Raw genomic sequence first — 22,263 nt, 5'->3', positions numbered from 1 at the left:
CCTCTAGACTTGGCTTATAAATACTTTACCAGAGAGAGCTTTCCAAACTATTATTTCACGCTTTATCATTTAACTTAAACAATTCAGTTTATGCTCTGTTAATTTTATACTTGTTATAGATTGCTTTATGAGAATTGTATCTCCTGTGTTGGATTGTGAGCTTTTTAAAAACAAGGACCATGTTTCCTTTTTGTTTATATTCCATAAAGTAATGTTTTGCTGTCTCCTTAAATAAGGTTTGGTGTGTCCAGAATATGCAGTGGAATTAAAAGTTTAGAGCACTAGTCCTAATGATAGTATCCTTGTGTAAGCCATGCAGTTTCCAATCCCAGGCCAGCTCTAGGCAAATAAGAGACTTAGAGAATGAACATTGAAACTTTCAGATTGAACACTGAAACTTTCCAAGTGCATGACTATATACTTCTTTCCCTTTCTTAATTTCTTTCCTTTCTTTTATCTTTTCTCTTCCCAATGCATCTTGATTGGGACATTAGTTATAAAATATTTTGTCTTGTTTTTTCATGTCTACTAGGATATGAAAAGAAATTACTCTGATAGCTAATCTTTGGGGACTAAAATTGTAATGGAGCTCTTCTGTAACTTATCTCTTAGCAGTTCTCTGGAGGTTTTCCTCTGGGACCAAAGTTCTTTGACTATGTGTGTCCTGAGTATTCATGAAATATTTTTTTCCCCCAGACAACACTACAAACCGATGAAGTTAAAAACGTGCCTTGTGGAACAAGGTAAGCTTTCCCCTCACTTATCAACCTGCCTTTAGTTTATTTAAACGTCTTTCAGATAGACATGATAGTAACCCATGTCTCCTGAGTTTTCCATCTTAGAAGACTGTGTATTGGAAAAAAGTACTTTTGGAGCTTGGCAGACCTTAGCTTCATGTTATCAGTACTGCCACATCTGCTTTATTGACTTTTTTTTTTTTTTTTTTGGATAGACTTTATATTTTAGGGCACTTACAGGTTCATAGCTAAGAAAAGGACAGAGGGAAAAAAAAAGAAAAGAAAAGGACAGAGAGTTCCCATATAATCCTTGTCCTCATACATGCCTGTATTGACTTTGTTAAGCTTAGTTTCCTTGTTTGTAAACATCAGATAATAAGACCTATCTTGCAGAGTTTTTTTTTTTTTTAAGATTTTATTTATTTATTCATGAGAGACACACAGAGAGAGGCAGAGACATAGGCAGAGGGAGAAACAGATTCCCTGTGGGGAGCCCAGTGCAGGACTCGATCCCAGGACCCTGGTATCGTACCCTGAACCAAAAGCAGACACTAACCATTGAGCGACCCAGGTGTCCTTATCTTGCAGAGTTATTGTGAGGATTAGGATTAGTGTATGTAAAGTGCCTAACTCAACACTTAGAGTAGGAACTCAGTAAAAATAGTTTGAATGAAATCTCACCTTGTCATCTGTAGTACTAAATGCCATCTAACAAAGATTTTTTTTTTTAAAGATTTTATTTATTTACTTAGAGAGCAAGCGAGCCAGGGGAAGGAGCAGAGGGAGAGAGAATCTCAGACAGACTCCACGTTGAGCGCAGAGCCTGACACAGGTCTCAATCTCATGACCTGAGCTGAAACCAAGAGTCAGATGCTTAACCTACTAAGCCTCCCAGGCGCCCCCTAAATGCCATCTAATTAGAGGTTCTGGTTCATTAGGTCTGGAATTAGGTTCAATAATTTGCATTTCTAGGAGAAGTTCTGGGTGATGCTCCTGCTGCGGGTATGTGAACCTTACTTTGAAAGTCTCTGCCCTAAAGAGTTTTAGGGGGAGAACAACAGGCAAAACCCAAATTATTTCTAGAGTATAATCAGTATATTGAATTGTATCAAAACAAGAATGTAACGATCAAGGGTTTTTTTTTGTTTTTTGTTTTTTTAATGTTCTATTTTGAATGACTAAAATATCAGTATTACAAACCTGTAAAAGAGACATGAACAGCTATGGAAGGACAGAAATGCTTGTAAAAAGGGAGAATTTCCCTCTTTTTTAAGTTTACATATTTGATACTAAGTTCTTCGTAGGTCTTTCTGTAACTCTCTTGTGGATTCCCTTTAGAGAGGACTCAAAATTGGCAACTCCTGAAATTTTATTTTCACACTTCCCTTATTCTCTCAGATTTTTTTTTCTTTGAACAGGTGTTACCCTTTTTTTAATCAGGAAAAAATGTCCTAAGTGGTTAGGAAGACTTAGTTTGGTTTCAAAATCTCTAACTTCATGAGGCTCATGTGTCTAGCATTAGGGTCTGTTCTGATAGGCCAAGAAGTATAGGAAGCCATTAATTAACAAGACGTATCTTTCTGAAGTGTCAATTTTACTTAAGAATTTGGAGGAAAATTCTTTTTTTCATATTAGGATAAATACAGATTAAAAAGTAGATTGTAACTCTTTATGATTATAAAATAAGGCAGAAAACCAAAAAAATGTCAGCCCGTGGATGACCTTCATACCTCTTGGGAAACTGTTTTACTTGGTTCTTTGATGGAAAAGTTTGAGAAGTACACTGCTTTAGCTGTTGGCTTCAGTTCGTAAGGGCAAAGTGCTAAGTAGCCCTAGGTTATAGGTTTAGTCTTCACATGAGCAGTTTGATTATGGCAATTACAGAGGTGAGCCTTAGTTGGGAGAAGAGCCAAATTAAGTGTGTGGAGGGGACATTTGAGTGATGATTGAGTGGTGGTTAGTAGTCATTTTAATCAACAAGTAGTTGTATGTCTTTAGATTTTCCTCCCAAATTTCTAACATGTGGGATATGTTTGACGATGTGGAAATCTGGGATTGTAATTTTACTTGGCTTACACTTTTTCCATTTCTTTGTTTTTAGTGGTGGGGTCATGATCTATATTGACCGAATAGAAGTGGTTAATATGTTGGCCCCTTGTGCAGGTATGGTACCCATATATTTCTGTTTTGGTTTTGTTTTTTTGTTTTTTAAATAGGCTCTACGCCCAGAGTGGAGCCCAATACGGGGCTTGAACTCATGACCCTGAGATCAAGGCCTGAGCTGAGATCAAGAGTCAGATGCTTAACCAATTAAGCCAGAATAACTATTCTGTTGTTTTTATAGTTAAAACTAGAATATTTAGAGAAACAAAAGCAAAGATGAACTAGTGGGACTTCATCAAGATAAAAAGCTTCTGGACAGCAAAAGAAACAAATCAAAAGAACTAAAAGGCAGCCTACAGAATGGGAGAAGATATTTGCAAATGACATAAAGGGTTATTATCCAAAATCTATAAGGAACATACCAAACCCAACACCCAAAAAGCAAATAATCCATTTAAGAAATGAGCAGGAGATATGAATAGATAACTTTTCCAAAGAAGTCATCCAAATGGCTAACAGATAGATGAAAAGATACTCTATGTCATTCATCACCAGGAAAATACAAATCAAAACCAAGATGAGGTAACACCTCACCTTACACATGTCAGAATGGCTAAAATTAACAACACAAGAAACAACAGGTGTTGGCAGGGAGTGAACTGTTGGAGCCACATTGGTGGGCATGTGAACTGTTGGGGCCACTCTGAAGAACAGTTTGGAGGTTCTTCAAAAAATTAAAAATAGAGCTACCTTGTGACCCAGCAATTGCACTACTAGGTATTTACTCAAAGGATACAAAATAGAGATTCAAAGGGGTACATGCACCCCAATGTTTATAGCATATTAACAACAGCCAAACTATGGAGAGAGCCCAAATGTCCTTTGACTGATGAATAAAGAAGAAGAGATGGTGTATATATATATACAATAGAATATCACTCAGCCATCCGAAAAGATGAAATCTTGCCATTTGCAACAATGTGGATAGAGCTCTAGAGTGTCTTATGCTAGATGAGATAAGTCAGTCAGAGAAAGACAAATACTATATAATCTCACTGAGATGTGGAATTTAAGACAAAACAGATGAACATAGGGGAAGGGGGAAAAGAATAAAAGGAGAGGAAACAAGCCATAAGAGACTCTAAATAGAGAACAAACAGAGGGTTGACGGAGGGAGGTGGGTGGGGAATGGGCTAGGTGGGTGATGGGTATTAGGGAAGATACTTGTGATGAACACTGGATATTATATGTAAGTGATGAATCACTGAATTCTACTCCAGAAACCAATATTGCATTGTACGTTCATGAACTAAAATTTAAATTAAAAAAAAAAAAAGAGTTGGACGCTTAACTGTGACTGAGCCATCCAGGAGCCCCTATTCTGTTGTTTTTATAATTACAATTAGAATATAACTGAAGAAATTCCTTAAGGAATAAAAAGGTACTTTTAAAGTTTTATGACCTTACTTATTTCTGATATATATGAAAAAATGATAACTGAAATCTTTTACATTTCTGGGGAATGGTGGCAGGAATAGATCACAAGTCCTGAACAGAGTTGACTTTCTGCAACTGTATATATTATTCTTCTCTCACCAATAGTTTCTCTTTTCTTTTTTACTTAAACAATAGAGTTTTTCTAAAAGCACGACAATCATTGATTAATTCTAGAGTTTGTAGAAAGTAGTGTTTTATCCAGTCAGGATGAGAGAGAATTTCCTTGAATGCTAAAAAAAATCTGATTAATTCCTGGGCCACATTGATTGATGACTGTAGAAAACTTTTTTTCTAGTTGAGATTTGCTATAACTTGCAAAGTGATCTGAAAATTCTCAGTGTGGGGAAAACATTTCTTTGGTAAAAGATGAAAACCCACAGAGATGGAGTGTTCAAATAAAAAAAAAATTAGAAGTTCTAAAGAAATATTTGCCTTTTTTTGTTTTTTTCCCAACTTTTTTTTTTATTGTGGTAAAATACACATAACTTAAAATTTACTACCTTTAAGTATTTATAAGTGTAAGATTCAGTGGTACTAATTACATTCACAGGGGTGCCTAGCTGGCTCAGTTGGTAGAGCATGTGACTCTTGATCCAGAGGTTGTAAATTCGAGCCCCATATTAGGGGTAGAAATTACTTAAAATCTTAAAAAATTTTCACATTGTTTTGTAACCATTACCACCATCCATCTCCATAACTTTTTTTATCCTGCAAAAGTGAAACTATACCCATTAAACATTAATTCCCCACTTCCCTCTCTCCCCAGCCCATAGCAGCTACCATTCCATTTTCTGTCTGATTTTGTCTACTCTTATGTACTTTATGTAAGTGGAATCGTAATATTTGTCTTTTTATGACTGGCTTATTTCACTTAGCATAATGTCCTCAAGGTTCATCCATGTTGTAGCATGTGTCAGAATTTCCTTTTTTCTAAGGCTGAGTAATAGTCCATTGTGTGTGTACACACACACACACACACACACACCACATTTTGTTTGGCCATTTATTCATTGGTGGAAACTTGGATTGCTTCCACGTTTTAGCTATTATGAATAATGCTATTAAAACACAGGTGTAGGTGAGTCTATTTAAGACCCTTCATTCATTTGAAAGAGCTGCCATTTTATCCTGCTTATTAAAATTGGCATGTTTAATATGTATAAGATACTGTGTTTGGCAGAAACAATTTAAAAAGGCAGTTAAAAACTTCCCTAGGGAGTTTTTTATTTTGCTTCAGAGGATGTGATACTAACCTTAAAAAAAAAATATTTGTAATGGAATATAGGTTCATACCTAATGTCATGGCACTGGTACAGGCTCAAAATGCAAAAGGATTTCAAAATAGAGAGCAAGCTGTATTACTCTCAATCGATTTGGATTATATTTTTCCATTATTTTGTCCTTTTCTCATCTACTTTCCCTGCCTACACAGTGGAATGGATTATGATAGGAAAAATAGACAAAGGGCAGATATTACGGGTTCAAAACTGTTGGATCACCAATTTATTTGGAAATGACCAAGTGAGTTAGCAAGTATTTATTGATAGCCTATTATTTGTGATCTGAAATCCAGTTACATAGGAAATCCTCCATGGGAAAGCCAGTAGAACAAGTACTTGAGTCTGAAGGAGGAAAGAAACATGTTTTAATAGGTAGAGCACAGACTCTGTAGTGGCCTAGTATGTGCCCTTAGGAACATTTCTGAAATGCTCTGTTTCTCTTTCCTCTTATGCATAATTAGGAATTTTTTTTGTGAAAATTAAGTGGTAATATATGTAAATTGCCTGATATAAAGCCTGTCTTAGTAAATGTTCATTTCTTTTCCTTCTAGCTTGATGTCTATTTTACAGCCTTTAAAAACTACCTATTTGAAAATGGTCTTTGGCAGCTACTTTTGCTTTGCAGTGATTGCCTTACACTTTCCCTGCCTCACAATTCATCTTAACACTGCTGCCACAGTACAAATGCAATTGTATCATGCCCTTGTTTGAACATTTTGACATCCTTTTTATCTCCAAGATAGTATATACTCTCCTTAGTGTGGAATTCAAAATTTGCCCGCTAATGCAGTAATATTTGGAAAATTGAGCACAAGGAACACATGAAGGTTTGTGAACTGTGTTTCACTTTTCCACTACTTTGTTGTCACTTTTCCTCATTCATAACTTTTACCATATGTACATTTTACAAAAAAAATGTATTTTTACTTCTTCTTCAGTGTTTGATATCGTGAGGAACTACACTGCAGATTATGACAAGACCTTAATCTTCAATAAAATCCACCATGAGCTAAACCAGTTTTGTAGTGCCCACACACTTCAAGAAGTTTACATTGAATTATTTGGTGAGTGCCTTACTCATTTTTTTAAAGATTATTTATTTATTTATTCATGACAGAGAGAGAGGGGGAGAGAGGCAGAGACACAGGCAGAGGGAGAAGCAGGCTCCACGCAGGGAACCCAGTGTGGGACTTGATCCTGGGTCTCCAGGATCACACCCCCGGCTGAATGCGGCGCTAAACCGCTGAGCCACCAGGGATGCCCATCTTACTCGTTTTAAATTAAATATGTGAATAACCAATTAGAAATCTTAGTCAACTCTATAGATGCTACAGTATTATTAAACATTATGCTGTTTGAGCATTTCTTCTGAATTTATAATAAAGCAATTGTCTTTAAAATATTCTTAAGTTTAAATTTTTTATGATTAAACAAATACTCAAAAGATATTCTAAGAATGATAATTTTCTGAAATCTGTTATGTGTTACTTAATAGAGATTGGAAAAGATTATTTACAGGCTATATTCTGTTTTTGCTGTGATAACTTAGTGAAAATTAACTTTGTTGCTATTTTCATAGATAATTTGGGGAAATTTAGAAGTCTTTCTTGGAGTTTCACACTCCCATATTTGATGATTTGCTAGGAAGACTGACAGGGCTCAGTGTATGTTCTACTCACAGCTAAGGTACAAAAGGATACAAAGTAAAATCTGGAGGAATCCAGGCACAAGTTTCCAAGAGTTTTCTCCCAGTGAAGTCATACAGGATACACTTACTTTTGTATAAAATGTGACAGTACATGTGAAATGTGATCTGCTAGGGACAGTCATTAGACTTACTGCCCAGATTTTTTTTTTTTTAGGGGCCAGGGGAGAAGTAGAGCAATAGAGAATCTCTAGCAGGCTCCATGCCCAGCACAGAGCCTGACACAGAACTTGATCTTACAGCCCTGAGATCATGACCTGAGCCAAAATAAAGAGCTGGACACTTAACCACCTGAACCACCCAGATGCCCCACTGCCCAGAACTTTTATTGAAGGCATCCTCAGCCTATAGCACATACCAAAATTCCACACTCAGAAGGAAGGCACATGTTCAGCATAAACCACGTTGTTTGTATAAACAGTGTAGGCAGAGTGAGTCATTCTTACCAGTTCTGGGAATGGTGGGAATCCTTTCCAAATCCATGTCCAGGTGACAGCCAAAGGCCAATTTGCTAACAGGCCCTTCTAAGGATTACAGCTTCAGGCCTGCTGTGTTAACTCTTCGCTGCATAAGTTACTTTTTCATTTGCGATAGTGAATGCTATAACCCATGATTGGATTGTTGCTATTGGTTGCTCACTTCTCCCTCCTGGAATTCTTAGTGAATTGCTTAGAGGTAGGCATAGGGTGAATTATTTTAGAGATCTACGAATTGATTACGCATTGATGATTAACAACTACTAGTTGTATGAAAACACTGTTGTTATTTGTCACATCACCAGTTATTTTAATAAGGGTGAAAGTACTATTGAGGTGGATAGAAAATTCATGAGTTAAAAGGCCAAGTGAAATGACAGCTTTATTGTCCATTCTTGTGTACCTTCCTGTGAGCCTCTCCCCTCCCCCCTCTTTTTAAGAGAGAGTGAGAATATGTGTGAGTAAGAGGTAGGAGGAGCAGAGGGGGTGGGGGGGGAGGGGGGGTTGGGAGATTAGAGAGAGAGAGAGAATGAATCCCAAGCAGGCTCCATGTTCAGGGCTGAGCCTGACATAGGGCCAATCTCAACCCTGAGATCATGACCTGAGTTAAAATCAACAGTCACTCAACCAACTGAGCCACTGAGGTGCCCCCCCACCTTTAAGTTCAATACACTAGGCAGAGATCCATGGAAATGAAATTTAGTCATTTGGAAATTTGGGTTAAAGACTGACTGAAGGGGCAGCTGGGTATCTCAGTTGGTTAAGTGGCCGACTCTTGATCTCGGCTCAGGTCATGATCTCAGGGTCCTGGGATTAAGCTTTGTATTGGATTCCATACTCAGTAGGGAGTCTGCTTGAGGATTCTCTCTTCCCCCGTTTGTGTGCATGCATGTGCACGCTCTCTCTCTTTCTCAAATAAATAAATCTTAAAAAAAAAAAAAAAGACTCAAAATGGGAATTGGGTTTTTTTGTTTGTTTTTTTTAATTTATTTATTTATTATAGTCGCAGAGAGAGAGAGAGAAAGAGGGGCAGAGACACAGGCAGAGGGAGAAGCAGGCTCCATGTACCGGGAGCCCGATGTGGGATTCGATCCTGGGTCTCCAAGATTGCGCCCTGGGCCAAAGGCAGGCGCCAAACCACTGCGCCACCCAGGGATCCCAGGGAATTGGGTTTTTATGAGAATCAGGACACATATTCAGTAACCACACTGAATTAAGTTATTAATCTCCATTTATTGGATAAACACCTGTTTGTCGTCTTTCTTCCTTAATTTCTTTGTTTGACAGTTCTTCATACTTTCTCCCATACAAAAGGAAAACTAAATATGTATTTTAAGTGTATATGTAATAATTTATATATTTGAAATATATAATTAGGGTTCTTTTTTTTTCATAAAAATGTGAAGTGGTTTAAGCTCTATAAAAGAATACTGACATGGAAATTTTAGGTCTAATAATGATTGGGGGTTTTCAATATTAATACAACGGAAAAAAATTTTTCTGAGTATCATGAGAGCTATTGTTCTTGGCCTTAAAAACAGATCAAATAGATGAAAACCTGAAGCAAGCTCTCCAGAAAGATTTAAACGTCATGGCTCCAGGCCTCACCATACAGGTAAGCCCTTTTCCTAGGGAAATTCTCTAGGGGAAAAAAAAAAATCCTCCAGGAATTTTGAGAACTTTGAATTTAATTGTTCTTTCATTGGACATTGTTTATTCAGCAGTTATTTAATTGAAGTGCTATGGGATTTTATAGAATGGCTTTCTCAGTTTGACTTTAGGTCTCTGCCAAAATAAAATACTCTTGGAGCTTGCCCTGGGTGGCTTTTTTTTCTGATAAAGCTGATAAGTTGAGGCTCTTACAAGGAAATGAAATCCATGCACTGCTAATTGTGAGGCATTATAAAGATACAGTAATGGTTGTAAATTAGCATAAGAGTAAGGCCTTAGTCTTATAAGATTATAAACAGGATTATAAACAGGAACAATAATTCTAGCAAAATAGATGTTACATATTATTAATTGACAGATGAACTTATTGGATGATTATTGCTGTAAGACTTTAGAGTTCAAGAACATTTCAAGAGAGTCTGCCTGAAAACAACTATAATTGAGTTGGGATTTTAGGTGGGTCTGGAATAATTAGCAGGATTTATATGGGGAAGGAGTAAGGAATATACTTCAAGTGGGTGGAATGGCCTGAATAAAAGTAAGGTAGCAGACGGATTTGATGGTAGTGGTGATGATGTGGCAGAAGCAGCATTGGGAGATAGAATAGTAAGAGGTTGTATGCTGGCTTTTTTGGGGTCAGTGTTTTTTCAGATTGGGTTGAAATCCATGAGTGATTCTAAAATCAATTTAAGTGGATCATGACAGCATTTTAAATAAAATTGAGTAAGAAAGAAAATTAGAGCACATGGCATGTACTAAGTTCAAATATCATTTTATGAAACTTTTGTTTTCTGTGTCTGGTTTAGATGTTTATTTTGGGTATTACTATAAAATGCATGTCTTAGAGTGGTCATGGTTAGTAACATTTAAAAGTTGTGGCGCTGTAGGTCTGGATTACCTGAGAAGTGGTAATATGGCTTCTCTAGTGTCCTTTCTTAGAGTTTCTAGGAGATCAGTTAAGATAAATGTTTCTCAGCTAAAGAGAAAACTTGGTTTGGTGTCATGTGTCTCAAGTGTTGCACTGTTGAGAGTGTGCATTCACTGTGAGCGACCACGTGTGATCTCATAAATAAGATTGGAAAGTTGGTGAGGGTTTTCCCTGTCCTCATTCATGTCGTGGCATTATCTCTGACTGGTGCCTGAGGGGGAGTCACCAAAGTTAAAGGGTCATTTGAAAAGTCCAGAGCTAACTTCATAAAATCCTTCTGGTTGTTCATACAGTGTGGCTAGAGTTGCTTTTCTTTTTTTTTTTTTTTTTTTTTTTTAAATTTTTTTTTAATTTTTATTTATTTACGATAGTCACAGAGAGAGAAAGAGAGAGAGGCAGAGACACAGGCAGAGGGAGAAGCAGGCTCCATGCACCGGGAGCCCGATGTGGGATTCGATCCCGGGTCTCCAGGATCGTGCCCTGGGCCAAAGGCAGGCGCCAAACCGCTGCGCCACCCAGGGATCCCTAGAGTTGCTTTTCAATTGTAAAGGTAATAAATGTGAATGTCACAGATTCTTAGATTCTGCTCAGGTTGTTACTTGGGAGATGTAGCTCATTGTTAACAGCTGCCTAGAATTCTTTGCCTTTTATTACATAATCATTTCTGTTTCCAGTTTTTTGCTATTAATAAACAATAGGTTAGTGAATATTCTTGGCACATCTTTTATTACAAGTTAATCTTGGAAAAAACCTGCACAAATCTATATTTGTGTCAGCAGTATATGTGAAAACTTGTTTCTCCATAAACCTCACCAGCATTTGAAGCAGTCAGACATACTGATATTTGCTATATGGAATGATGTTATATCTCTCTTCGATTTGCATTTCTTTAGTTATTAATGAGGTTGAACATCATCTGATTTTTTTTTTTTTTTGGCCATTTTGTACTTTTGTCAACTGCCTATTTATATCCTTTGCTTACTTTTGTGTTGTTTTACTTTTTCTTACAGATTGTAGTAGTAGCTTGTATATTCTGAATATTTTTATACACATATGTGTTCTATATGTTGTAAAAAAAAATTAGGTTTTGGGCAAAAGATGAATAACAAAATGAAATTCGCCAGTAATTTTACATGTGGAGATAAGAGTTTATTGTATATTTCTAGACTCTTATTAATCTAGAGGAACATATATTTATTCATGGGTATAAATAATGTTAAACCAAAGTGAAATTGTACCATGGCTGCTTTTTTTTTTTAACTGACAGTATATATAAGCATCTTTTCAAGTCAAAAGTAGAGATTCACTGCATCATCGTTTTTATTGGTTTTATTAACCTATGGCTTCCTCCAGTCTTCACTGTTACACACATGCTACAGTGACAGGCTTATACATACATCTTTTTAAATCCTTCCCTTAAGTTCGTAAATATGGGGATCCCTGGGTCGCTCGGCAGTTTAGCACCTGCCTTCTGCCCAGGGTGTAATCCTGGAGTCCTGGGATCAAGTCCCGCATCTGGCTCCCTGCATGGAGCTTGCTTCTCCCTCTGCCTGTGTCTCTCCCTCTCTCTCTCTCTCTGTGTGTCCCTCATGAATAAATAAGATCTTTTAAAAAAAAAATTCTTAAATTTATGATTGATGAGTCAAAGCGTATGCCCCATTTGGAACCTTTTTTAATACATATTGCCAAATGGACTTTCAGAAAAATTTTAGCATCTTACATTTTCTCATCAGCATTGTTGGTGAGCTATAGTTTCTTACACATTTTATTGTGTGATTGTACCCAGATAATTAACAGATGCATGCTGACTTTCTTAATCTTTTTAGAGAAGTTAATTTGGTATTTTAATTATTGAGATTGAATGCCTTAGGATATTTAATGATCGTTTGTATTTCATTTGTGAATTGTTGTGTTTGCTCATTTTTAATTTCTCTTTTTCTCATCTAAATAAGCTATTTTTAAAATAAATAAGCTGTTTTTAATATGTTAATTATTACAGCTTTCAAATGCATGGGAAACATTTTCTCCTAGTTTTTTTCTTTACCATTTAATGTCTTTTTCCCTCTGCAACTCTGAAGTTTTATTTTTTCTTTATTTTTTTCTTTTTTTAATTCTGAAGTTTTAAACTTAGGTAGTAATTTTAGTATCTTTGTGGTGTTTTGCAGTGTTGATATGCCTTAAGCCACTTTCACCTCTTTAGAATACAGAAATTTAAGTAAAATTGGAAATTACAACATTTTTCTCTGCTTTTATGTTTGTGTGTGTGTTGTGTAAGATTTATATATTTATGTTAGAGAGAGAGCAAGAAAGACCACATGGGCTGGGGTGGGAGGGACAGAGGGGAAGGGAGAGAGAAACTTAAGTAGAGTGTGTGTGCTGAGCGTGGAGCCCAACCTGGGCTTGATCTCATGACCTGAGCTGAAACCAAAAGTCAGATGCTTAACTGACTAAGTCACCCAGGCACCCCTTTATAGTTGTGTTTTAGATTTAAATGAGTAATTCATCTGAAATCCATTTTGAGCAACAAGAATTGAGGAATGATATATACCCCTATCTCCCTTGTTTGAAATGCCGATTTGTATTGTATGCTAAATCCCAGTATATATAGGACAGTGTTTTTTGGACTTTGTTCTATTGATCTTTGTTTCCTATTTCTTCATTAGTTATTGAGCCGTTAGTTTTTTTCCCATCAGATCTACTTCTGTCTTATTTTTTTCTGTTAGTAAATTACACCTCCTTCCCTTCAGACAAATCTAGATGTGTGGAGGCATCTATAACAACTTCTCACCCTTAACATATAATCAGACCCCATATCCTGCTGATTTTATCACCAAAATCCATGTAAAACTTCATCTTCACTGCTACCTCCCTAAGCCAAGCCACCATGTCTTTCCTGGACTTCCAACAGTAGTCTCCTATCATGTTGCCCCACTTTTGACTTTTTTCTTTATCCACAGCATTTTCAGCATAGCAGTGAGAAGGATCTTTTAAATTTAGTTTTATTTATTTGTTGTTTTATAAAAACAATTACTGAACGAAAAAATATCACTTCATTATATGTTTTTAAACTGGTAGATCAAGATCTCCATTGTTTTGGTTGCTTTAGTCTTGCCTTAAAAGTTTCTTACGAGAGCTGGAGTGCATTTTTTGAACTTCCGGTCTATTTGTCAACCTTCTTTCCTTAACACATTATTATTATACGTTTATGATAATCAACTTTTTATTCACTTTTAAAATCTAGTAAGATACATTATATTTCTTTTTTTTTTTTTAAATACTAGGTTTATTTTTTTTTTTTGATTTTTATTTATTTATGAGAGTCAGAGAGAGAGAGAGAGGCAGAGACACAGGCAGAGGGAGAAGCAGGCTCTATGCACTGGGAGCCCGATGTGGGATTCGATCGCAGGTCCCCAGGATCGCGCCCTGGGCCAAAGGCAGGCGCCAAACTGCTGTGCCACCCAGGGATCCCAGATACATTATATTTCCAAAAATAGTGGCCTTTGATATTTCTGCCAGCTTATTCCTCCAGATGAGTTTTTATTATTGATATTTTTAAGCTATATCCAGGTACCCACATTAGCATATAATTTTAAAATTGGAAACATAGTTTATGGCTTTATTTAATCATATCATTTTTGTTTCTTTTAGAATTTCGGACCAGATGAGAAACTCATACCTCAGATTAATACTCAAGGATTTATTGAGTTTTAATGCTATTAATTATGTCATCTTTTTTTGTATAAGCATTGAGGAATGCAAATGATTCTTGGGGAGTTTATTGTGCAGCTACTAGTTTGCTGAAATCACTGTTTCTAATAAATTTTGGGGGTTAATTTCCTTGGATTTTTTTTTTGTTTGTTTATGTGATATAAACATTTAACATGAACTCTATCCTCTTAAAATTTTAGGTACACAATACATTATTGTTGACTGTAGGTACAGTGTTATATAACAGAGCTAATTTATTTTGCTTGACTGAAACTTTATGAATTTCCTTAGTTTTTTTTATTTATATAATTATGTGAAAATAAAAACTTTGATTTTCCCCTCTACAGCCTAGTATTTTCCAGTCTCCAAATCATCAATCTATTTTAATTCTTCATGTAATACTCATAACTATCTGAAAGTTTCTTATTCATTTATTTGCTTTTTGATATCTATTGTGGTTTCTCCCTTTAAAATATTCAGTTCCATGGAAACAGCCTTGCCTTGTTCATTGCTATATTCATAGTGCCTAGAACAAACGGCACTTGGCACAGACTAAACACCAATTAATATTTGTTGAATAAACATTCTCTGTAACAGTAATTTTTCTCTTCTCGCTGTTTATACTCCATTTTTCTTCTTGAACAACTGTGGCAAATTGGAGTAGTGAAAATAGGCATCCTTGATACTTTTTGCCTAGGTTGTTAAAGAGAGTGACTATTTTATGCTGGCTTTTCATTTAAAATATATGCCTATAACCCAGTGGTCAGTTTCAGGTACATTCATTTCATCAGCCTTTTTTTTTTTTTTTTTTTTTTGCTTTCTCCACTCACTGTGTGTGTTTATTTTGGCCATTGTTTTTGGGTATTTTGTCATTTTATTTTTTTTAAGTCTGTTACGGTGCAACTTACCTGTTACAGTAGATGCTTATTTTACACGTATTTGAGAATTATGAGGTTGCCAAGATTGGCAATCATGTAGTGTGTTTGTCAGTCTCATACTGCAAGATAGAAGTCTTCAAAAGGCAGTCAAGTTTTATGCTTTTTAAAAGACTAAAATGATACATGGCCAGTCTCTTAATTAAACGCAAAATGACAGTGCTTCCTTCTGGGTCATATTAAAACATACTGGAAGTTATCTTTATTTCTGGTAGTCTGGATACCTCCCTGAGTTGTTCCTTAAGTCCTTACATGCCTCACCTTCAGCATATAATGAGTTTTTTTATTACAGTCCCCAACTTCTTGCTCCATTTCACTATTTCTTGTATTTGGTTAGATCTCAAATTCTTTACAGATTTGACTGTTCTCTTTCATGTAGGGAAGTCATTGTTGCTTAAAAGTCTTCTTTCAAAAACGTTAAAAGAAGGTTGAAAAAGTGCTTGAAAAAGAGCAGGAGCTGGGAGGGAAAAGTAAAGCAAGATGAAATCAGAGAGGGAGACAAACCATAAGAGACTCCTAATCCTAGGAAGGAAACTGAGGGTTACTGGAGGGGGGGAGGGTTTAGGGGATAGGGTAACTGGGCGGTGGACGTTAAGGAGGGCACATGATGTAATTAGCACTGGTTGTTATATAAGACTGATGAATCACTAATTCTACCTGAAACTAATAATACATTGTATGTTAATTAATTGAATTTAAATTTTAAATAAAGGTTATATGCTTAAAGACTTTTGTTACTTAAAAAGTTTAGCTAATTTTTGGAGGGAAATTTCTTCAGATTAGTGTTTTGTGTATGTCTACAGTATAGGTAGGGGATGAGTGATGTTTAACTAGTTAAGTCAAAAGCTTTTGAGAGATCAGTTGCCTATTGTAGAAAAGTCAGCCTTCAAAAGGCTTCGCTTCCCAAGTAGATAATCTTAATTGATGTCAAAGTGCACTGTGGTTAGGGAAACAAAGTGTCTAGTAAACAGTGTCCACAAAGACAAGTAAACTTTGTTCTAAGTAAAATTCTAGGAAGAAAGAATGTAAGCTGTTAACTGGTATTTGTTTTCTTTTAGCTTTAGGCTGTTTATGTGTAGCCAGTACTGCGTAATTGCAGGTTAGGAAGTGGTAAATATATTTATTGGCCACTGTATTAAGTTGCAAATACTGACCTGGACTTTGTTGGCTTTTATTTTTGTTTTTACTGTTTCCTACTTCACAATCTAAATCTTGGAATTTTTCCTTCCTTCTGTTTCTTTGATTTGCAGGCTTGAAAATGAGACAAAAGTATCCAACTGAAGAGCTTTGTAGGTCTTTTAAGGGAGAACCTTTTCCCTAAAGGAAAGGGATAGAGTGATTTTTTTCCCTCCGTAGCCAAGCATTTTTTAAGGAAACAAGAAGCAGTGTATCTTTGATTCTTGGAGTGATGGCATGAAAAATAGATTTTCTGGCAGAATCTCCTCACGTTAGTAGGCAGCTATGCCATAGTTGTTTTATTCGTTTCATTTGAGGAGCTTTTCTATTGAAGATTTAGTTTGAAGATTTATTTTTCAAATATACTTTGGCTTTTTACTTTTATTTTTTAGGCTGTGCGTGTTACAAAACCCAAAATCCCAGAAGCCATAAGAAGAAATTTTGAGTTAATGTGAGTAATATGCTTGGGATCCCAATATTTTTATTTAGGGCTGTCTACATATTAATATACCAGAGTAGAAAAACTTATATGTGAGATGTTACACTCTGGGGTGGGGTGTATATCTATCTTCCATGCTTTAATTTTGATTATATTCTCTATTCTTGTGTCTCAGTTCATTAGATTTTTCTTAGTTTTTTCTTTATATATGAACATTTCAGGAGCAGCTCTAGTGGCTAAGGATGCAGTTAGCTGTAGACCTATTGTTGGAAGGCTAAGGTATAATTTGGACATGAATATCTTGAATTAAAATACTGATGGAGGAGGGAGTCCTAGCGGTTTAGGTTGAAGAGAGTGCCTATATTGTGTACTGTGTTACAATGCTAAGAATAGATACGTTATTGGTATAAAGTTTGGTTTTCCATTGTATGTGATTGTGTTATCTAAAGTTATACCTAGATCTTTATAATTTGCTTTTGGGAAGCTTTGCCTGAATTGACTCCTGGTAGTCTTCTCTTTGGGTCCAGGGCTGACTGGGAATGAGAAGATACTTGCTTGACATGAAATTAATTTCTTAGTGTTCTGAAGATCCGTGTTAAGGGAATACCTATTGTAGTTGAAATGGCTGTATTCTTCTTGTTTGACAGGTATTGAAAAGAAGAAACAAAAGTCTTTATGAAACTTGGGTAGTATTTTAGGAGGAAAAATATGAAATGCTGGAAAAATAACTTTGCAAAAGTCAGGAATGCAACAGACTGTAGAAGTATTAGGGGTCTAAGGAATACTACTACTACTACTTGGGATAATCTACTGCTGACTCCTTACTGTTGCCAAGTCTATATCTTCTGTTATGCATAATTTTATTTATCCTTTTCATTTGTAGAAGTGGAACTCCTCTTCTAAAACTATAAAGGATAGAGTGCCAGGCTGGATAGATCATAGTCTGAATATCTTAGGCTTTCAATATGATAGCTTCTAGTGATGGAGACATGAAGACTATATGTTTGCTGCCCTCCAATAACTCGTAGTATCCAGAATGCCATTTTATGTCTTTATCAGTTTTGAGAGGAAAGGAAAGATCTTTGGGGGGAAATATTTTGGGAGTTATTTTTCGGATAAACCTGGATCTTTCCTAATTTTGTAGACTATTGCAATTCCAGATTTAAAAGCCACCTTAAATCTAACCTCCCACCTAATGGTAATTTTTTTATACGTTTTCTGCCATGTGGTCACCCAGTCATCATTTGTACATGCTTCGTGATAGGCCACCTGTTTCCATTTTTAGAAAGCTCAGATTCTTAGAAAATTTTTCCTTACATTGAGCCCCAGTTTGTCACCTAATAACTGCTACCTGATTATATCTTCCATACAACAAATAGGGTCAGTGCACAGTGTCTGCCTGAGGAAGGGCTGAAATCCAGCTCCGTTCTGCTTGCCAAACCATGCACCTGAGGGACTGCATCTGCTCAGAGGTTGTTGCATTTTGCTAATTGGCCCAGAGGTGCTATATGGGCTAGTTGGAGGCCTAACAACAAAGGAAACATTTATACACTCTGGGTACTTCGAGATCACAGGCCTTCCCATGATACAATTAGAGGAAAAGGTCAGACTAAAATACAAATGTATAAATTGATTCTTATATCTGGGTGACTTTGGGCAAATCATTAAACCTTTCAGCCTCAGATTCATTATAAGTAAAATGGAGTAACACCTGTCTTGGCACCTTAATGGATCAGAAGTTCATGTTGCAAATAGTTCTCTGACCCACTGTAGAGTCAAAATTACTGCCTGTGACTGCACATCATTTCTAATTTTTATAATATTTTGCTTCACAGGGAGGCTGAAAAGACAAAACTTCTTATAGCTGCACAGAAACAAAAGGTTGTGGAGAAGGAAGCTGAGACAGAGAGGAAAAAGGCTATTATAGGTACCTGGATTTTTTTCTGAAATGGATGTCTCTAAGTACATGTGTTACAAGTTTGTCCTGTTTTTTGTCAGTCTGACACTGGATATTAATGGGATCAAATAAGATTGCACCATACATAGTGGAGAATTCTAGAAACTTTTGTCATTCAGATGTTTTACAGCCTTTAAAATTAGATGGTGCCAGTACTTCGTGAAGTGCTTTGGCGCTCTACCATGTCTTTGGCTGCTACTGCTTTTTCAAGGACAGGAAAATGGATAGGATTTTTGGGCAACTCTAGCATCTGTGGAGTAAGTTTTGTTCATATGGTTTAAGAATAGAGTTTTTTGGCCAGAGCTCAGGATTATAATATGCTTCCCTTGCTGTTGACATACAACGAGTTTTATCGGGATGGATAGATGTTGTCATCTTCGACAGTATGGCAGGATTGCTTACAGCTTATTTTGAATCACGGTGACTTCCCTAACACTCCAGGATACTCTATATTGGACTGCCCTCTTAGGCTCTCAGTCATTTGTTCCTTGAGATGCTGAAAGTTTAAGAAGTGTTTCATTAACTATTTCAAATATGCAGGAATGTACAGAGAATAATCGAAGGAAGGCGCAATATTGGCCACATTCCTTCAGATCACATTTTCTTTTAAGAATAAATTTATATATCCATTTGAAGCCTCCTGTGTACACTTACCTGGTCCTATTTCTTGACCTCCCTTCTCTGAGTAGCTTCTCTTTTAAAGTTTTTAGGTAGATGATTCTGTCCATATTTTTATACTGTAACTGAAAGTATGTTACAATAAACAGTTCATAGAGTTGTTTTAAAAGATAAAAATGGTATCAAACTCCATCTTTTATTTCACAACTTGCCTTTATTTTACCAGCACTGTTTGAGTTTTATTCATATTGATATGTGTAGATTTAGTTAATTTTTAACTGCTGTGCACTCATTCTGTGAGTGAACCTCCATTCATGCTGATGGATTAGTGTTGAAGAGTTAGGTAGTTTTTAGTTTTTCCTTATGAACAGTGCTGCAGTAATGCCAATACCCATGTCTCTTCATGCACACATTCGGAGTTTTCCTGTGGTAGTGTAGTGTTGGTTAGTGCCCTATTTCACCAGCTTTTTGTTTCTAATCCCTAATGAGATGACTGCAGAAATTGAGAATGAGTGTTTTAGAAGTTCTTTTTTTTTTTTTTTTTTTTTTTTTATTGTACTTTAGTTTTATTTTTTTTTTGTTTTAATTATATAAATTAATGTTTATTGGTGTTCAATTTACCAACATACAGAATAACACCCAGTGCTCATCCCGTCAAGTGTACCCCTCAGTGCCCGTCACCCATTCACCCCCACCCCCCGCCCTCCTCCCCCTCCAGCACCCCTAGTTCATTTCCCAGAGTTAGAAGTCTTTATGTTCTGTCTCCCTTTCTGATATTTCTCACACATTTCTTCTCCCTTCCCTTATATTCCCTTTCACTATTATTCGTATTCCCCAAATGAATGAGAACATACACTGTTTGTCCTTCTCCGGTTACTGTGGCCAAGTTCAAAAAGGGTGTTGCCTGAGTTCTCCTCTGGGATTTTGATGGAGTCTTGTCTCACATTTAGATCTTTCATCTATTTTGAGTTTATCTTTGTGTATGGTGCAAGAGAGTGGTCCAGTTTCATTCTTCTGCATGTGGATGTCCAATTTTCCCAGCACCATTTATTGAAGAGACTGTCTTTCTTCCAGTGGATCGTCTTTCCTCCTTTATCGTATATTAGTTGACCATAAAGTTCAGGGTCCACTTCTGGGTTCTCTGTTCTGTTCCATTGATCTATATGTCTGTTTTTGTGCCAGTACCACACTGTCTTGATGAACACAGCTTTGTAGTACAACCTGAAATCTGGCATTGTGATGCCCCCAGATATGGTTTTCTTTTTTAAAATTCCCCTGGCTGTTCGGGGTCTTTTCTGATTCCACACAGATCTTAAAATAATTTGTTCTAAGTCTCTGAAGAAAGTCCATGGTATTTTGATAGGGATTGCATTATACGTGTAAATTGCCCTGGGTAACATTGACATTTTCACAATATTAATTCTGCCAATCCATGAGCATGGAATATTTTTCCATCTTTGTGTCTTCCTCAATTTCTTTCAGAAGTGTTCTGTAGTTTTTAGGGTATATTTTGAGAACCATTTGAATGGTAAATGGTTCTCCAACCTTTTATTTTCAGGTTGTAGGTGTCCTTCTGTCTAAAATGAGTCTCTTGTAGACAGCAAATAGATGGGTCCTGATTTTTTATCCAGTCTGAAACCCTGCGCCTTTTGATGGGGTCATTAAGCCCATTCACGTTCAGAGTTACTATTGACAGATATGAGTTTAGTGTCATCATGATATCTATTTAGTCCTTGTTTTTGTGGATTGTTCCACTGAACTTCTTCTTAAAGGGGAGTTTTAAGAGTCCCCCTTAAAATTTCTTGCAGAGCTGGTTTGGAGGTCACATATTCTTTCAGTTCCTGCCTGTCTTGGAAGCTCTTTATCTCTCCTTCCATTTTGAATGAGAGCCTTGCTGGATAAAGTATTCTTGGTTGCATGTTCTTCTCATTTAGGACCCTGAATACATCCTGCCAGCCCTTTCTGGCCTGCCACGTCTCTGTGGAGAGGTCTGCTGTTACCCTAATATTCCTCCCCATGAAAGTCAGGGACTTCTTGTCTCTTGCTGCTTTAAGGATCTTCTCTTTATCTTTGGAATTTGCAAGCTTCACTATTAGATGTCGAGGTGTTGAACGGTTTTTATTGATTTTAGGGGGGGATCTCTCTATTTCCTGGATCTGAATGCCTGTTTCCCTTCCCAGATTGGGAAAGTTTTCAGCTAGGATTTGTTCAAATACATATTCTGGCCCTCTGTCCCTTTCGGCGCCCTCGGGAACCCCAATTAAACGTAGGTTTTTCTTCCTTAGACTGTCATTTATTTGCCTTAATCTGTCTTCATGGTCCCTTAATTGATTGTATCTTTTTTCCTCAGTTTCCCTCTTTGCCATTAACTTGTCTTCTATGTCACTCACTCGTTCTTCCACCTCGTTAACCCTCCTCGTTAGGACTTCTAGTTTGGATTGCATCTCATTCAATTGATTTTTAATTTCTGCCTGATTGGATCTAAATTCTGCAGTCATGAAGTCTCGTGAGTCCTTAATGCTTTTTTCTAGAGCCACCAGTAGCTGTAGAATAGTGCTTCTGAACTGGCTTTCTGACATTGAAGTGTAATCCAGATTTTGTAACTCTGTGGGAGAGAGGGCTGTTTCTGATTCTTTCTTTTGAGGTGAGGTTTTCCTTCTAGTCATTTTGCTCAGTGCAGAGTGGCCAAAAACAAGTTGTATTGGAACACGGGGGAGTATCACTGGTCCGTCCAGCTGGTCTTCGGGGGAGGGGCCTGTTGTGCTGATTTTCAGGTGTTAGCACTTGGGGGAGCTGCTCTGCCCCTGCCTGCTGCCGGGCTCAGCGGGGGTTGTTTACCCCGTGGGGCCCCAGGAGGAACAACCGCAGTTGCTATGGCAACTCTGGAAGCCTGGATTCAGCCTCCGCAGGAACTACGGGGCTCGGGGCTCTCGGTTCTCCGTCCGTTGGGCCTGGAGGCTCCGGGGCGGGGCCGCTGATCTGCTCAGCTCGGGGCAGGAGCGTCCTTGCTGTCCTGGGCCCTCCCGGCCTCTG

The 22,263-nt window shown here is 36.9% G+C and overlaps 1 protein-coding gene across 1 annotated transcript in view; it reads left to right on the top strand.

Moving 5' to 3' along the window:
- Positions 1 to 22,263, top strand: part of ERLIN1 (ER lipid raft associated 1) — a 40,532-nt gene that overhangs the window by 5,689 nt on the left and 12,580 nt on the right. The window contains exons 4-9 of the mRNA XM_055300258.1: positions 697 to 743; positions 2,839 to 2,900; positions 6,556 to 6,681; positions 9,340 to 9,413; positions 16,609 to 16,667; positions 18,491 to 18,582. Of these exons, the coding sequence (XP_055156233.1) occupies positions 697 to 743; positions 2,839 to 2,900; positions 6,556 to 6,681; positions 9,340 to 9,413; positions 16,609 to 16,667; positions 18,491 to 18,582 (460 nt within the window). The remainder of the gene's footprint in view (positions 1 to 696; positions 744 to 2,838; positions 2,901 to 6,555; positions 6,682 to 9,339; positions 9,414 to 16,608; positions 16,668 to 18,490; positions 18,583 to 22,263) is intronic.

Source organism: Nyctereutes procyonoides, unplaced genomic scaffold (assembly GCF_905146905.1).
Source record: "Nyctereutes procyonoides isolate TBG_1078 unplaced genomic scaffold, NYPRO_anot_genome, whole genome shotgun sequence".
Classification (NCBI taxonomy): domain Eukaryota; kingdom Metazoa; phylum Chordata; class Mammalia; order Carnivora; family Canidae; genus Nyctereutes; species Nyctereutes procyonoides.
Note: the sequence above shows the minus strand (reverse complement) of the source record. Positions and strands in the feature narration are given on the sequence as shown.